At 39.0% G+C, this 13379-nt stretch overlaps 1 protein-coding gene and 1 long non-coding RNA gene across 2 annotated transcripts in view; one reads left to right on the plus strand and one right to left on the minus strand.

The window, feature by feature from the left end:
* Nucleotides 1-7641, minus strand: part of LOC139747348 (uncharacterized) — a 43837-nt gene extending 36196 nt beyond the window's left edge. The window contains exon 1 of the long non-coding RNA XR_011712380.1: nucleotides 7501-7641. This is a non-coding gene — a long non-coding RNA (uncharacterized lncRNA). The remainder of the gene's footprint in view (nucleotides 1-7500) is intronic.
* The window catches only part of LOC139747342 (spondin-1-like), a 384149-nt gene extending 372950 nt beyond the window's left edge, over nucleotides 1-11199 (plus strand). Inside the window, exons 17-20 of the mRNA XM_071659540.1 lie at nucleotides 3349-3560; nucleotides 4385-4560; nucleotides 6283-6353; nucleotides 7503-11199. Of these exons, the coding sequence (XP_071515641.1) occupies nucleotides 3349-3560; nucleotides 4385-4560; nucleotides 6283-6334 (440 nt within the window). The 3' untranslated portion in view covers nucleotides 6335-6353; nucleotides 7503-11199. The remainder of the gene's footprint in view (nucleotides 1-3348; nucleotides 3561-4384; nucleotides 4561-6282; nucleotides 6354-7502) is intronic.
* Nucleotides 11200-13379: the final 2180 nt, after the last annotated feature.

Consider the following 13379-nt stretch of genomic DNA (forward strand, 5'->3'; position numbering starts at 1 on the left):
AGAGCATCAGATTGGGGAAGAGCAGTGTGGTTTCAGAAGTGGTAGAGGATGTGTGGATCAGGTGTTTGCTTTGAAGAATGTATGTGAGAAATACTTAGAAAAGCAAATGGATTTGTATGTAGCATTTATGGATCTGGAGAAGGCATATGATAGAGTTGATAGAGATGCTCTGTGGAAGGTATTAAGAATATATGGTGTGGGAGGCAAGTTGTTAGAAGCAGTGAAAAGTTTTTATCGAGGATGTAAGGCATGTGTACGTGTAGGAAGAGAGGAAAGTGATTGGTTCTCAGTGAATGTAGGTTTGCGGCAGGGGTGTGTGATGTCTCCATGGTTGTTTAATTTGTTTATGGATGGGGTTGTTAGGGAGGTAAATGCAAGAGTCTTGGAAAGAGGGGCAAGTATGAAGTCTGTTGGGGATGAGAGAGCTTGGGAAGTGAGTCAGTTGTTGTTCGCTGATGATACAGCGCTGGTGGCGGATTCATGTGAGAAACTGCAGAAGCTGGTGACGGAGTTTGGTAAAGTGTGTGGAAGAAGAAAGTTAAGAGTAAATGTGAATAAGAGCAAGGTTATTAGGTACAGTAGGGTTGAGGGTCAAGTCAATTGGGAGGTGAGTTTGAATGGTGAAAAACTGGAGGAAGTGAAGTGTTTTAGATATCTGGGAGTGGATCTGTCAGCGGATGGAACCATGGAAGCGGAAGTGGATCATAGGGTGGGGGAGGGGGCGAAAATTTTGGGAGCCTTGAAAAATGTGTGGAAGTCGAGAACATTATCCCGGAAAGCAAAAATGGGTATGTTTGAAGGAATAGTAGTTCCACACACGCAAATATACATACCTACACAGCTTTCCATGGTTTACCCCAGACGCTTCACATGCCCTGATTCAATCCACTGACAGCACATCAACCCCGGTATACCACATCGCTCCAATTCACTCTATTCCTTGCCCTCCTTTCTTTCACCCTCCTGCATGTTCAGGCCCCGATCACACAAAATCTTTTTCACTCCATCTTTCCACCTCCAATTTGGTCTCCCACTTCTCCTCGTTCCCTCCACCTCCGACACATATATCCTCTTGGTCAATCTTTCCTCACTCATTCTCTCCATGTGCCCAAACCATTTCAAAACACCCTCTTCTGCTCTCTCAACCACGCTCTTTTTATTTCCACACATCTCTCTTACCCTTACGTTACTTACTCGATCAAACCACCTCACACCACACATTGTCCTCAAACATCTCATTTCCAGCACATCCATCCTCCTGCGCACAACTCTATCCATAGCCCACGCCTCGCAACCATACAACATTGTTGGAACCGCTATTCCTTCAAACATACCCATTTTTGCTTTCCGAGATAATGTTCTCGACTTCCACACATTCTTCAAGGCTCCCAGAATTTTCGCCCCCTCCCCCACCCTATGATCCACTTCCGCTTCCATGGTTCCATCTGCTGCCAGATATCTAAAACACTTTACTTCCTCCAGTTTTTCTCCATTCAAACTTACCTCCCAATTGACTTGACCCTCAACCCTACTGTACCTAATAACCTTGCTCTTATTCACATTTACTCTTAAGTTTCTTCTTTAACACACTTTACCAAACTCAGTCACCAGCTTCTGCAGTTTCTCACATGAATCAGCCACCAACGCTGTATCACCAGCGAACAACAACTGACTCACTTCCCAAGCTCTCTCATCCCCAACAGACTTCATACTTGCCCCTCTTTCCAAAACTCTTGCATTTACCTCCCTAACAACCCCATCCATAAACAAATTAAACAACCATGGAGACATCACACACCCCTGCTGCAAACCTACATTCACTGAGAACCAATCACTTTCCTCTCTTCCTACACGTACACATGCCTTACATCCTCAATAAAAACTTTTCACTGCTTCTAACAACTTGCCTCCCACACCATATATTCTTAATACCTTCCACAGAGCATCTCTATCAACTCTATCATATGCCTTCTCCAGATCCATAAATGCTACATACAAATCCATTTGCTTTTCTAAGTATTTCTCACATACATTCTTCAAAGCAAACACCTGGTCCACACATCCTCTACCACTTCTGAAACCACACTGCTCTTACCCAATCTGATGCTCTGTACATGCCTTCACCCTCTCAATCAATATATATATAAATAACCCCATGACCTCCTCCCTACGGGCTTTTGCAGCTTTCAAACTGCACTACAATCAGTTACAAAGAGAAGGTGAATTCCTATGAATTGAGTTAATTACTGAGATTGCACTCTGATAATACAACCTCACCAGGGAGGTGACTTTTAACTTTTGGTGTAACCTCAAGTTGACAAAACAGAGTACATTCTTGCAAAGGAGCTTCTTGCTTGAAAGAAGACCAACCTGTCCATGCTACTGAGAGCAGCACAACCCTGGAACACCACAGCCTTCGGAAATGAGGTCCGGGGTCATCAATTAATAAATATATATTTTTTCATATTTGTTTGCCATTTCCTGAATAGAAAGGTAGTGTCAGGCACAAATGAAGAATGGCCCCATTTGTAAACATCTACTCTCTAGCTGTCATGTATACATATATGGGCCCTATCCATAGCCAAGACCATAAACCTTTCTGTGGTTTCCCAAACCACTTCATATGCCCTGGTTCAGCCTAATGACGGCATGATAACTCCTGTATATCATAATGCTCTAATTCACTTCACCTCATTCACACCTCATATCCTCGTGCGTTCTTCCAACTCTATTTAGGTCTCCCTCTTCTTATCCCCTCCCTCCTATTTAGACACATTTATCCTCTCTGGCAGCCTCTCCTTGGTATATGTAATCATATCTTATTAAGGTTACTACTGCCCCCAGTTGTCTTCTTTTCTTTGCAAGACTCCAACCTCAGTGCATTATCTTGCTTGTTCCTGCACTCCTTAACTCACCAGTCACTATCCTTACTCCTCCTCCTCCTCTGTTTATCCATTTTACTCTCATTCTTTTATCCTCATATGACTCCCCTTACCTGTCGTCATTCTGGACTCATTTTTCTTGCCTTGCCCCCTTATTCAAGCTTCACTGCCACTATTCCTTCTCCAGCCACTTTTGTTGCACAGCAATATAACTCTCCCTTTACATCTCAGTTACCCTTTCAAAATCAGAGCTATTTTCTTCTTCACCCTCTCATTTCTAGATCCACCTCTTGTCATCCACATTCTTCAGTCAATTATTTCCTTTGGCAGTCCCTCACTCCATGCCCTCATGCAAGGTACTGCCTTGTCTTCTAATAAAAAGCCAAGACTTCAATATCACCCATCCAACCTTTTCTCCTTAGCTTTAGCAACAGTTGCTGATGATCCTCCATTCCCTTTGCTCCAGACAGGGGCTTCAAGGGTCTGAAGAGCATGAGTCAACGCCGTGAAATGCCACCACCATTCAAGCCCTATAGCCCAGCCAGCCAAGTGCCTTATGACCCCAATGAGGATTACATTGCTCCAGCACTCTACAACCCACCTCCTCCGCCACCACTGGATGACAGTCAAGGAAATGAGGAAGATACAGACTTTGAGGAGGAGGATGACGGTACCAAGGTCAGTGTCTGTCAATTGCTTGTGTAAAGTGAGAGGGGAATGATGCAGTAGAGTGCCATGGTAAATGCCTTTGAGAGGAAAAGCAGAATGCCAAGGGCATTCCCTGTGTGTGTGTGTGTGTGTGTGGTGGAGGGGGGGACTGCTGTACAAAGCCAAATCAAGTTTTTTAGAGAATGGATGCTCTAGCAGAGTGCTTTGTTGTGCCTGGCTGTGAGAGAAGGAACTCCTTTAGATGTTGTTCCATGAAGACTTACGGGAAATCTCACTAAGAATGTAGATGTAAATAAGAAAAAAAAAAATGTTATCAAGTTAAGTGTTCCTTGTACCCTTCACAAAGGCAAAGTAACCTTTATGAGGCTTTACAAATACATTCCTTTCTAATAAACCAACTCAAGATTCATTCATTTTCATATATTCTCATGACCTACATTCATGTGAATGCCAACAACAAGTTCGATCCCATTACATGAATATGTAGGTTATGTAACATGCACCCAAGACCTCCGAGTACTTTCTTCTCCACTTCCCAGCACTGTCATGACCCATCACCTGTCCTCATCACACCCAAACTCCAAACACCTGAAGATCCTAAGTGTCTTTATCCTGTCACACCTCTCTATATTTCCCTATTTTGGTTAATCAATGATGGAAGAGTAGGGATCACTGTCACTGTACAGGTATATACCTATATAACCCTGCATCACATCATTAAATCCAAAATCTCTTCCTCTTGGTGTGGTTGGGCTGCCATACACTTACCTGCCTATGTGAATACTCCCCATTACATCACTAAATCCCCAGTTCCTTCCTCCCTCCTCATGCAGGTGGACTGTGTGATGGGGGAATGGGGTCCATGGTCACCATGCACACATTCCTGTGGCCCAGAGGCACTCCAACAGCGTTCAAGGAACATCATTACTGTCCCTCGAAATGGCGGGACTGAGTGTGGCAACCGTTACGAGAGACGTTACTGCACTCTTCCCCCATGCCCGCAACCAAGGTATGACAGCTTCTGAGTTTCATATCCCGTATACCTTTAATGTCTACCATATCCACTTCAGATTCTTATCACATAGTCTCCTAAAGTCTTACATGCATCATATATAACAATCACGAGTGTTACCCTCACTCTTATGTGCCACTACAAGTAGCAAATACAATCTTTCAACACAACACATATCAGTTTCTGCATTAACACACCTAATGGGCCACATATAGTCAGTTATAGGTGGTGTAATTCCTTCCCACGAAGTAAAGTGACAAAACATTTATCCAAAATCAAGCAAGACCCTTGGATTTGATGGTGTGACGTTTCACCTGCCTCAAAAGAGCCAGGTCATAGGCCAAGCTGTTATACCCAAAACTCATACCTTCTTTTTCATGGAATTTACTATATCAAGTCTTACGAGAGCTTACCTGAGGAACCTTAAGTTTCATACGATAATGTTCTACAGACCTTGAGCACACTAAGTGGTTATCTTTGACTGTTTATATTTTTTCTTCTACCAAGCTGCAGCTTTATGTTCAACTGTATCTGGCTTTACTGAGCTGTTAGACAGTGGTTCCATATTCTGTCTGACTAGCTGTATTTTGTCTGCTGTACATGTGGTATTCTGCCTTGTTGTAATCCCAAGGTTTGTCTGCTGCAGCTCTAAGTTCAGTGTGTGTGTGTGTGTGTGTGTGTGTGTGTGTGTGTGTGTGTGTGTGTGTGTGTGTGCAGTAATTTACCAGTTTATCTATACTAAGTATATGTATAGATATCCTGTAATTTTATTTTGAAATGATAGTAGAGCCCTTAGAGACCAGAATAAAAGTTATGCAGTATGATAATGTATTTCATTCTGAGATACTGTACACGATAATGGTATTAAAAGTCAGGAATATCAAAGAGTAAATCTGTCAGTTTACAAACTTTGGTAATACACTTGTGAAAAATCAAACATTATTTCTTAAAACTCTAACCTAAACTTCTTAGCTGCCATGATTTATCTGTATTTTCATTATGATGTTCAACCTATACTAGACATACCAATAAATGAGCATTATTAACCATAACATGCTACTGTTCTCACATACCATGTTACTGTTCGAAAACCATCACCCAAACCCCATAAACAGCCATTTCCTGTTATTCCCAGCAGTATAACACATTACTGTTAGTATATATCAACTAATAATTTTGGCTGTAGGGAAAGTTCAGTGATATTTTCACCGCTTTTATCGAACAACTACAAATTTTTTACTTAACTTTAATCTAGTAAGCCCCATTTATGCACTGATTCGCATCACCCTCACCACTTTCCCCTTACTTGCTCCTCTTTTGCCTAACTTACAACAGAGTACAATATCATGCTGCAAACGAAGCTACCCAGTTTTAATTATGTTCCCTAAAACATTACATTACCAATGAAGATCAAAATGGCAATATCCACTGCTAGTTTCTATGCGTAGTTAAACTGGTAATCACCCATTGCAGTTACATTCTCTTATGTTGTATTGTACAGAATGTTAAAACTATTGTATGTTTGTGGGTTATCAAACTATGCTACTGTATGTTAATGTAGTGCTCAGTAAGCCAGTATATGTTACTCTTGTGGCTGCGAGTCCTAAGTCAATGTATGTGAAAATTATGCTATGTCTGCAAGTGTTACGTGAGAAATGTTCTTCCTCTTCCCTGAAATGCATGAAATTGTGACACTGTCATGACCAAATTCATTTCCAGGTTGGACAGTTGGGGTAATGACAATAAGAACCCTTGGATGAGATTCCGTTGAAACTCAGGAAACGAGACAAGTAAGTCTCAACACGAGAAGCTAAACATTAAAGATAAAATGATACAGAACTTGAAGCCTGTGGTGAATTATGCTTTACAACCCCTGACATTACTGGCTAATAAGAGTTCCATGTTTCCCACTAATTTAGCTCTTCTTATAAGACCAGTTCAAAGCTACTTAACCAATTCTCCCCTCTCAGTGGTCTGGTACGATCAGGTAACATCACAATGGTTTAATAACACCAAATCATCCCCTGGAAATCTAAATATCATCCATAAAAGTGAATAAAGCTGATCCGTTATGCCCTTCTTTACACTCACTTGCCTGCTAACATTTTTATAATTCCCTATATACCATAAAAATGCCTTAAATGATTATCTTCATCAATGGCCTACCTTAAAACCACGTTAACGAAATAGTTACACAAGATATAGGAGACTTACACAGCCAACCTCCATCCATGAATTTCATCTCGTTTGCCATATGGCCCTTTAAGTTACCAACTACCTCGATATTGTTATCATACTCGCTAATTTACTGGGCTATTCGTACACTGTTTGAGTTATGCATGCAGATTAATTTGATACCATTACTTTCTCACCTTTCCATTAAAGTTACTATCATCATAACAGATCATTATGATACGGCTTGGCATCAACATAAAGTCATACTAGTATTGAATGTTGCCATACAATATAAATAAATTTCTAATTTTATCTTATTAACATGCATTTGATGGCCAGGTACAGCTTCTCCTGTCATAATAATTCAATTTCTTATTTCACTTATCGACAGCCATCAAATCCAACCATAAATACGTCTATGTGTTCCTATGGTTACCATAGCATCCTTATGGTTCATCAATGTAGCAAGCTTTTAATGATACTCAGTATGAGATCAAAAACAATTTGTAAATTATGCATACAATATTATTCTCTTTCATAAGATGAATTCTAATAATCAATCTTTAAAGTAATGTAGGCTCATCTCAGGCAAAATATAACATAATTCCCATACTGATCACCTAGTTTATCCATTTACAGTATACATGATGAATGATGATCATTTACTATAGTTATAACTCAAACATCTTTGCAACATTATTCATCATGAATCTACTAACGATTAGGTTGTATTTAAAAGCACCATTTTATCATTCTACTTACAGTCATGTTGTACTCAGCAGAGGTTGAGTTGAGGGCTCCTGTATATAGCCTCAATTGCCCTCAAGAGGAAGGTGGTGGAACGACCAGGGGATGATGGAAGGAGGCAGAACAACCACATCAGACAATGGGAGAGGAAACCCCCACGATATCCAGTCCCTTCCAATGGCACCACCTTTGCGAGTGATTGCTGCGGCTCTGCCATGAGGACGAATGAACTCATTAGAATATAACTAAGGATAGGAAAACAAGAGTATAGATAGATCTGTGGGGAGAAACACTAGCAATATTATCTCAAGACGATAAAAGGATTTCCACCAGGAACTCTACATCTACACGATCATCATCAATAAGCTACAGCATGCGTCACAATGGATCATTACTATAGTTGCTGAGAATGATATATATTAGGATACATATTTATGGATATTCCTAGAAATGTTCGAGTACCAAAGTATAATAAAAAAATATATATATATATATATATATATATATATATATATATATATATATATATATATATATATATATATATATGAGATTAATTGGTTTGTCTTGGAATGAGGAATCATATTCAGCTACTGTGTCAGTATTATGTACACTAGCATTGCTCACACTACACTGACCATAAATAATACATAAGACAATCAGCTGCTAAAAACATGTAAGGGTAGGATGTTGAAGAACCGCAACACCTTGAAGATTCAGTAACTACTAGTACAAAGTAGTTCTGAGATGTGTTGATGGTGACGTGAATTATCACCAGGAAACTATAAGCTCCCACCTCTTGGAATGGATATTGTATGTAAGGGAGAAACACTTTTCGCTCGCATCATACAATGCACAGCCTTTCGCGGAAACACAAAGCCAAAGTCCCAAGCAATTCAGAAGTCATTTTATTGTAGTCTATGGATTGAGATCGTCAGATTATTATGATATTGTCTTCCAAAAGAATGGTCGCCACTGGAAAGAAAAAGTTGTTCAATAAAAGGAATGGATCGATCACAGGTAATAATAATACTCCAGAGTTGGCACTCCTTCCGGAAGTATTTAGACCTTCCTAGGATAAGCAAGATATCCATGGATGAAGAGCAGGACTCCCCCAGCAGGATCAAGACCCTATAGGAGTCGAGATCACCTACCTCTTCAGGTCCTTCCTCCCCCTTGAGGAGGGTGGCACCGGGAAGTCCCTTAGTCTACCCACCCCAATGAACTTGACCTTTAAACGGTCGTTACTCACATCAGTGAACTGAGCTCAAACCACAATAATCAAACGATGGACAATTGATCTAACCAATTCAACAACGAAGAGAGGATTAAGTGAGTAAATCTGGTGGGAACCTGTTGCAAATAATATGGACAATTCGACACAAGGTGGATCATTATAAATTGATCATTAATAACTCAGGACTTCCCGGGTGTCACCTTGTTACTGTATATAGTCTGCTTTACTTCATAGGTCAAGCCAGGTCATCATCTTTAGTCCACCTGGACATGAAAGTAGGTCAAATGAGGTTACGAGTGTTGCAACAAATAATGTGCGTCGTCAAAGGCCAGGTGAGGACCTGGACGGCTCCTGTGGTCAGCGGTTGCAACTAGCAATACTTGTCTGTTGGGTAACTCGCCCCTCCCTCCCCCCTGGTTTGAGTGTCAACGAATGCAACTCCTTTTTTTTCTGTACGTGAAGTCATCCCCATTTTTCTTCATTCTATGAAAAATCTGCAGCTATAAAAATGTGTAAATAGAGGGAGGATTTGTCTTCCTTTTAGTATAGACAACAGGGATGTTATATATACGTATGTTCGTCTGTCCTGACCACTCTTAACATAGAGGAAAAGTAGGAGAAAATTATATGAATGTTATACACAACACAGATAACCCCTTAAATACGGTGATACACTTAGAACTACAAAAACGACTTGTGCCAATAATGGCTCACACAAGAACTGACTGTCATTAACAAGAGCCTGTGTCAAGTTTAGTCTTGGTGAAGCTTTTACACACACACACACACACACACACACCAGATAAAAGGTAAAAGATTATCTTATGAATAACTGAAATGTCTGTTTTAAGTACATGTCTAATATGCATTTACATACTGGCAACTGTTTGTTAGATGATCCATGTGATAATAATATGTTAAAGGTTAATAAAAGAGTTGGAACTTTGGAGGTCAGACTTAACAATATCATACGAAGGTTTTTGACCATGTCAACCTAAAAGGATCCCCTTTTTATCACCTTTGTCTATAATAGTGTCTGTACAGTATTGAGGGTCCAGAATGTTAAAAAGTGCTGTGAAAATGATCCTATTGAGTGTGACCTACATATCAGTGTTAAAATTAACATAAAATCATTTTAGGGGAAGACAGATATTTTTCCTTGGTACTCATAATGCCTCATAAGAACCAACAACCTAACCATAATGCCTCAGACAAAAAGTAATACCAATAATGCCTCACTGGAAACATGAGCGTATAAAAGGAATTTCATCCATAGACCAAATCTCAAGAATTCATCCTTATCAAGTTGTTGCACTCTGAAATTACTAGTTTAGGTTCATGCTGTTTTCTGTACTACCATGCGACCCATTCATCTCTATCCTATTATCCATTTCATTTCTTTTTTCTTTTGCACAGGTGAGGATCCTTTCCAAATTATTGGCAAAACAATAACTGAAATTTAATATTTACTGTGGGTGATCTACCTCATCCTTTTCCAGTTCTATTAAAGGCAAATTATCAAAGCAATATTTTTTACAAATCGTACCATACCTCTATTTCCCAAAAAGATAATCATGCCATCTGGTATATGCTTAATACAGATTCAGTCAAGTTACTAACATACATATATACAAACGATTACAAAAAAAATTCTTGTCATTATAACTCTCTACTGATTTAGATGCATTTTACTTCCACTTACAAAAATTACACAATTTTCTGACCGACTTTTTGACCCCACACCACAAGTTCTGCTAATTGAATTAAATGAGACAATTGTTGATGCTGTTAAGATGCTACTGTATGTATAAATTAACATATTTGAAATGCATGTTGTATGAAATAGTCTTACAATTTCTAGCCTGTGTGTATAACTAACTATAAACCATAGGACCTTCTAGCCTCGCCTCTTATGTTCCGAGGAGGTATAACTGTATACTGTATGTGGCTGGAAATCAAATTTGAATTTTCTTTTGTACAGAACGGTGAATACATTTCATATATCAACATGAAGAAGTTAGATTTATTGAATACTTGAGATATATATATATATATATATATATATATATATATATATATATATAGTTCTTGTTCTAGGTAAATTAAAAGAGGATCCGTGTGACCTTGCGTGGTTTTCAGACAAGTCTTCAGATGTTAAATAGAATTAACTCAAGGTTAGCAGTAGTGTTTATTAACAAATCATTAATTGTTTATCCACCATTGAAAGAATGGTGCAATCTGGCAATGTTGCAATGGCGAGGAAGAGTTAAAAAGCACAGTATATGAATTTCCTTTTCTAATTACAAATAAAACTAAGAAATACTGTACCATGCATTATTTTGTAATTATGTAAAAGTAGATAACTGGGTGTTTTAACAATTTCTGTAACTATTTTATAGATGACTGCATAATGCTTTGCCTTTATTGTAAAATACATATCCTACCATATCAAAATAAAGAACTGTATCTTTATATTCTTTCCGTGCTTTATTTGATACACATCCACTGAGCAGATACCAGTGAAAAGTTACACACGAGCTGCCCTAACAGCACCCCGAGAACATGCACCTGACCCTGTACAAATTGTGGCACACCGAGCACACACACACACACCCGACCTGTGGCAATAACGGCACACCCAAGAACGGGCTGTCACGGACAAAGAACCCAGCTTTGTATTGGCAAATCTTGACACACACACACACAATAAAGAAACAAACATACATTTTGGAATTACATCTATCAAAATTGTTCGCAGCATGGTAGTTTTTGCATTCAACAGTCAATGATGATCCATTGTAACTTTTGAGTCGTATATGAAGTTTATGGAAAACGATGGAGTTTAAATCTACCACATATAATCAAGGTTATTCAGAATATCAATCTATCATATAACTTTAAATCATTCTACAAACGTTGACAAATGTGTAATATTTCATTCTATAAATCTTTAGTATCTTGAAATAAACACACAAATAAATAACAAATAAATAATCATAAAAAAATTTGGAGAAATTCCTTAAAAACCGTTCATCGGCTTAAATTACGTAGAAAAAGTTATGAGAACTATGTGATGAGTTCCTCTATCGAACCTGAGTTCAAAGAATATGGAAATTACATCAGAAAAATATTTTTTTTTTTTTTCAAACTATTCGCCATTTCCCGCGTTAGCGAGGTAGCGTTAAGAACAGAGGACTGGGCCATTGAGGGAATATCCTCACCTGGCCCCCTTCTCTGTTCCTTCTTTTGGAAAATTAAAAAAATTGAGAGGGGAGGATTTCCAGACCCCCGCTCCCTCCCCTTTTAGTCGCCTTCTACGACACGCTGGGAATACGTGGGAAGTATTCTTATGAAAGTTAATGTTCGTAAAAATCATAACCCAATTGAGGATCAATGTTGCTTGAGCTGGTGGAAGTAGTTATCCAGAAAGTTTAGCCTTTATTTATTGTGGTATGTAATCATGTGTTCATAGATTTAACAAAACGACGACCGTTATAAAAAAAAAAATTAGAACTTTGAAAAAAATAAAAACTCCAAATTCATACCAATTTTGAGTTAGCTCATCCACACAATGAATTTAAAACGGTTTATAGTTTTATTCAACTACAAACCATTCATACTGCGATTCCTGATTACAAGATATAGGCTATAAATCTACAGACCCTTTTTTAAAGCAATCAAGGGCCACATGCACAGCGAGAGTGTAGTACGTGGTCTTACAATTATCGGTAACACCTGAAGGTGGTGTTAAAAAAATTTTTTCGGTTGGTCACCTTACGGTGACGGCCTTAATGACCCTGGCAATTGATAGGCCTAGAGTCCATATAACCGATCAAGTGTCACTCGAGAAATAAGCACTTCTTTTTATGAACAGAGGTGCTGGGGAAAACGGGCAAGGCCGAAAACCCCACCAACCACCTAGCCCTACGCCACATTCATACATTCTAAATGAAAGCAAAATCTTATTCAGTTCTCACAGTCATCCAACAATATCTGTGAACTTTAAGCTTACCTTCTGTATCATGGTTTGTTGTGATAACCATGTCAGTGAAGTGAAAAGAGCACAAAAATAACTTAAGCGAACCGGCACAATGCTCTTGCTGTTGGGTTTTGAATGTCAACAAACATCCCATTTTCTCGCAAGACATTAGAGAAAATGGATACGGGACACTTAGGTAAAAGTTAAATCCTTTGGTGAGGCGTTGAATCGCTCCTGATCTCCCTCCTCCTTCTTACTTTTGTCACACATTTGTACCCTTAACTTAAACCCATTTCCACACTAGATGGGAAGAAACTCTCCATCGAATTATCTTCTTTAAATTTACAATTGATAGAACGGGCGAAAGTATTCCACCTTTCTTATCAAATAAGATAAAGCCTAATTAGTCATCACAGTACATCCTTTGTGATTTACAGAGTGGGAATAATAAACAAGTTAATGTCACTCAGGTCAGTGGTCTACAATTTAATGGTTCACGGGCTATTGGTCCACAGGTTACTGGCATCCTCAAAGGGAGTAATCGTACACTCACGTTACATTTTAGTTCACCATGAATCGCGTCTTCGTTCCCTGAAATCCCCAGCTTTCCACTTTGGCAGTCATCAATCACATAGCCTTCCCACCTGACTTGCCCCGGGAGATAATGAGTTCGAGTGG

This window comes from Panulirus ornatus, chromosome 5 (assembly GCF_036320965.1).
Source record: "Panulirus ornatus isolate Po-2019 chromosome 5, ASM3632096v1, whole genome shotgun sequence".
Lineage (NCBI taxonomy): Eukaryota > Metazoa > Arthropoda > Malacostraca > Decapoda > Palinuridae > Panulirus > Panulirus ornatus.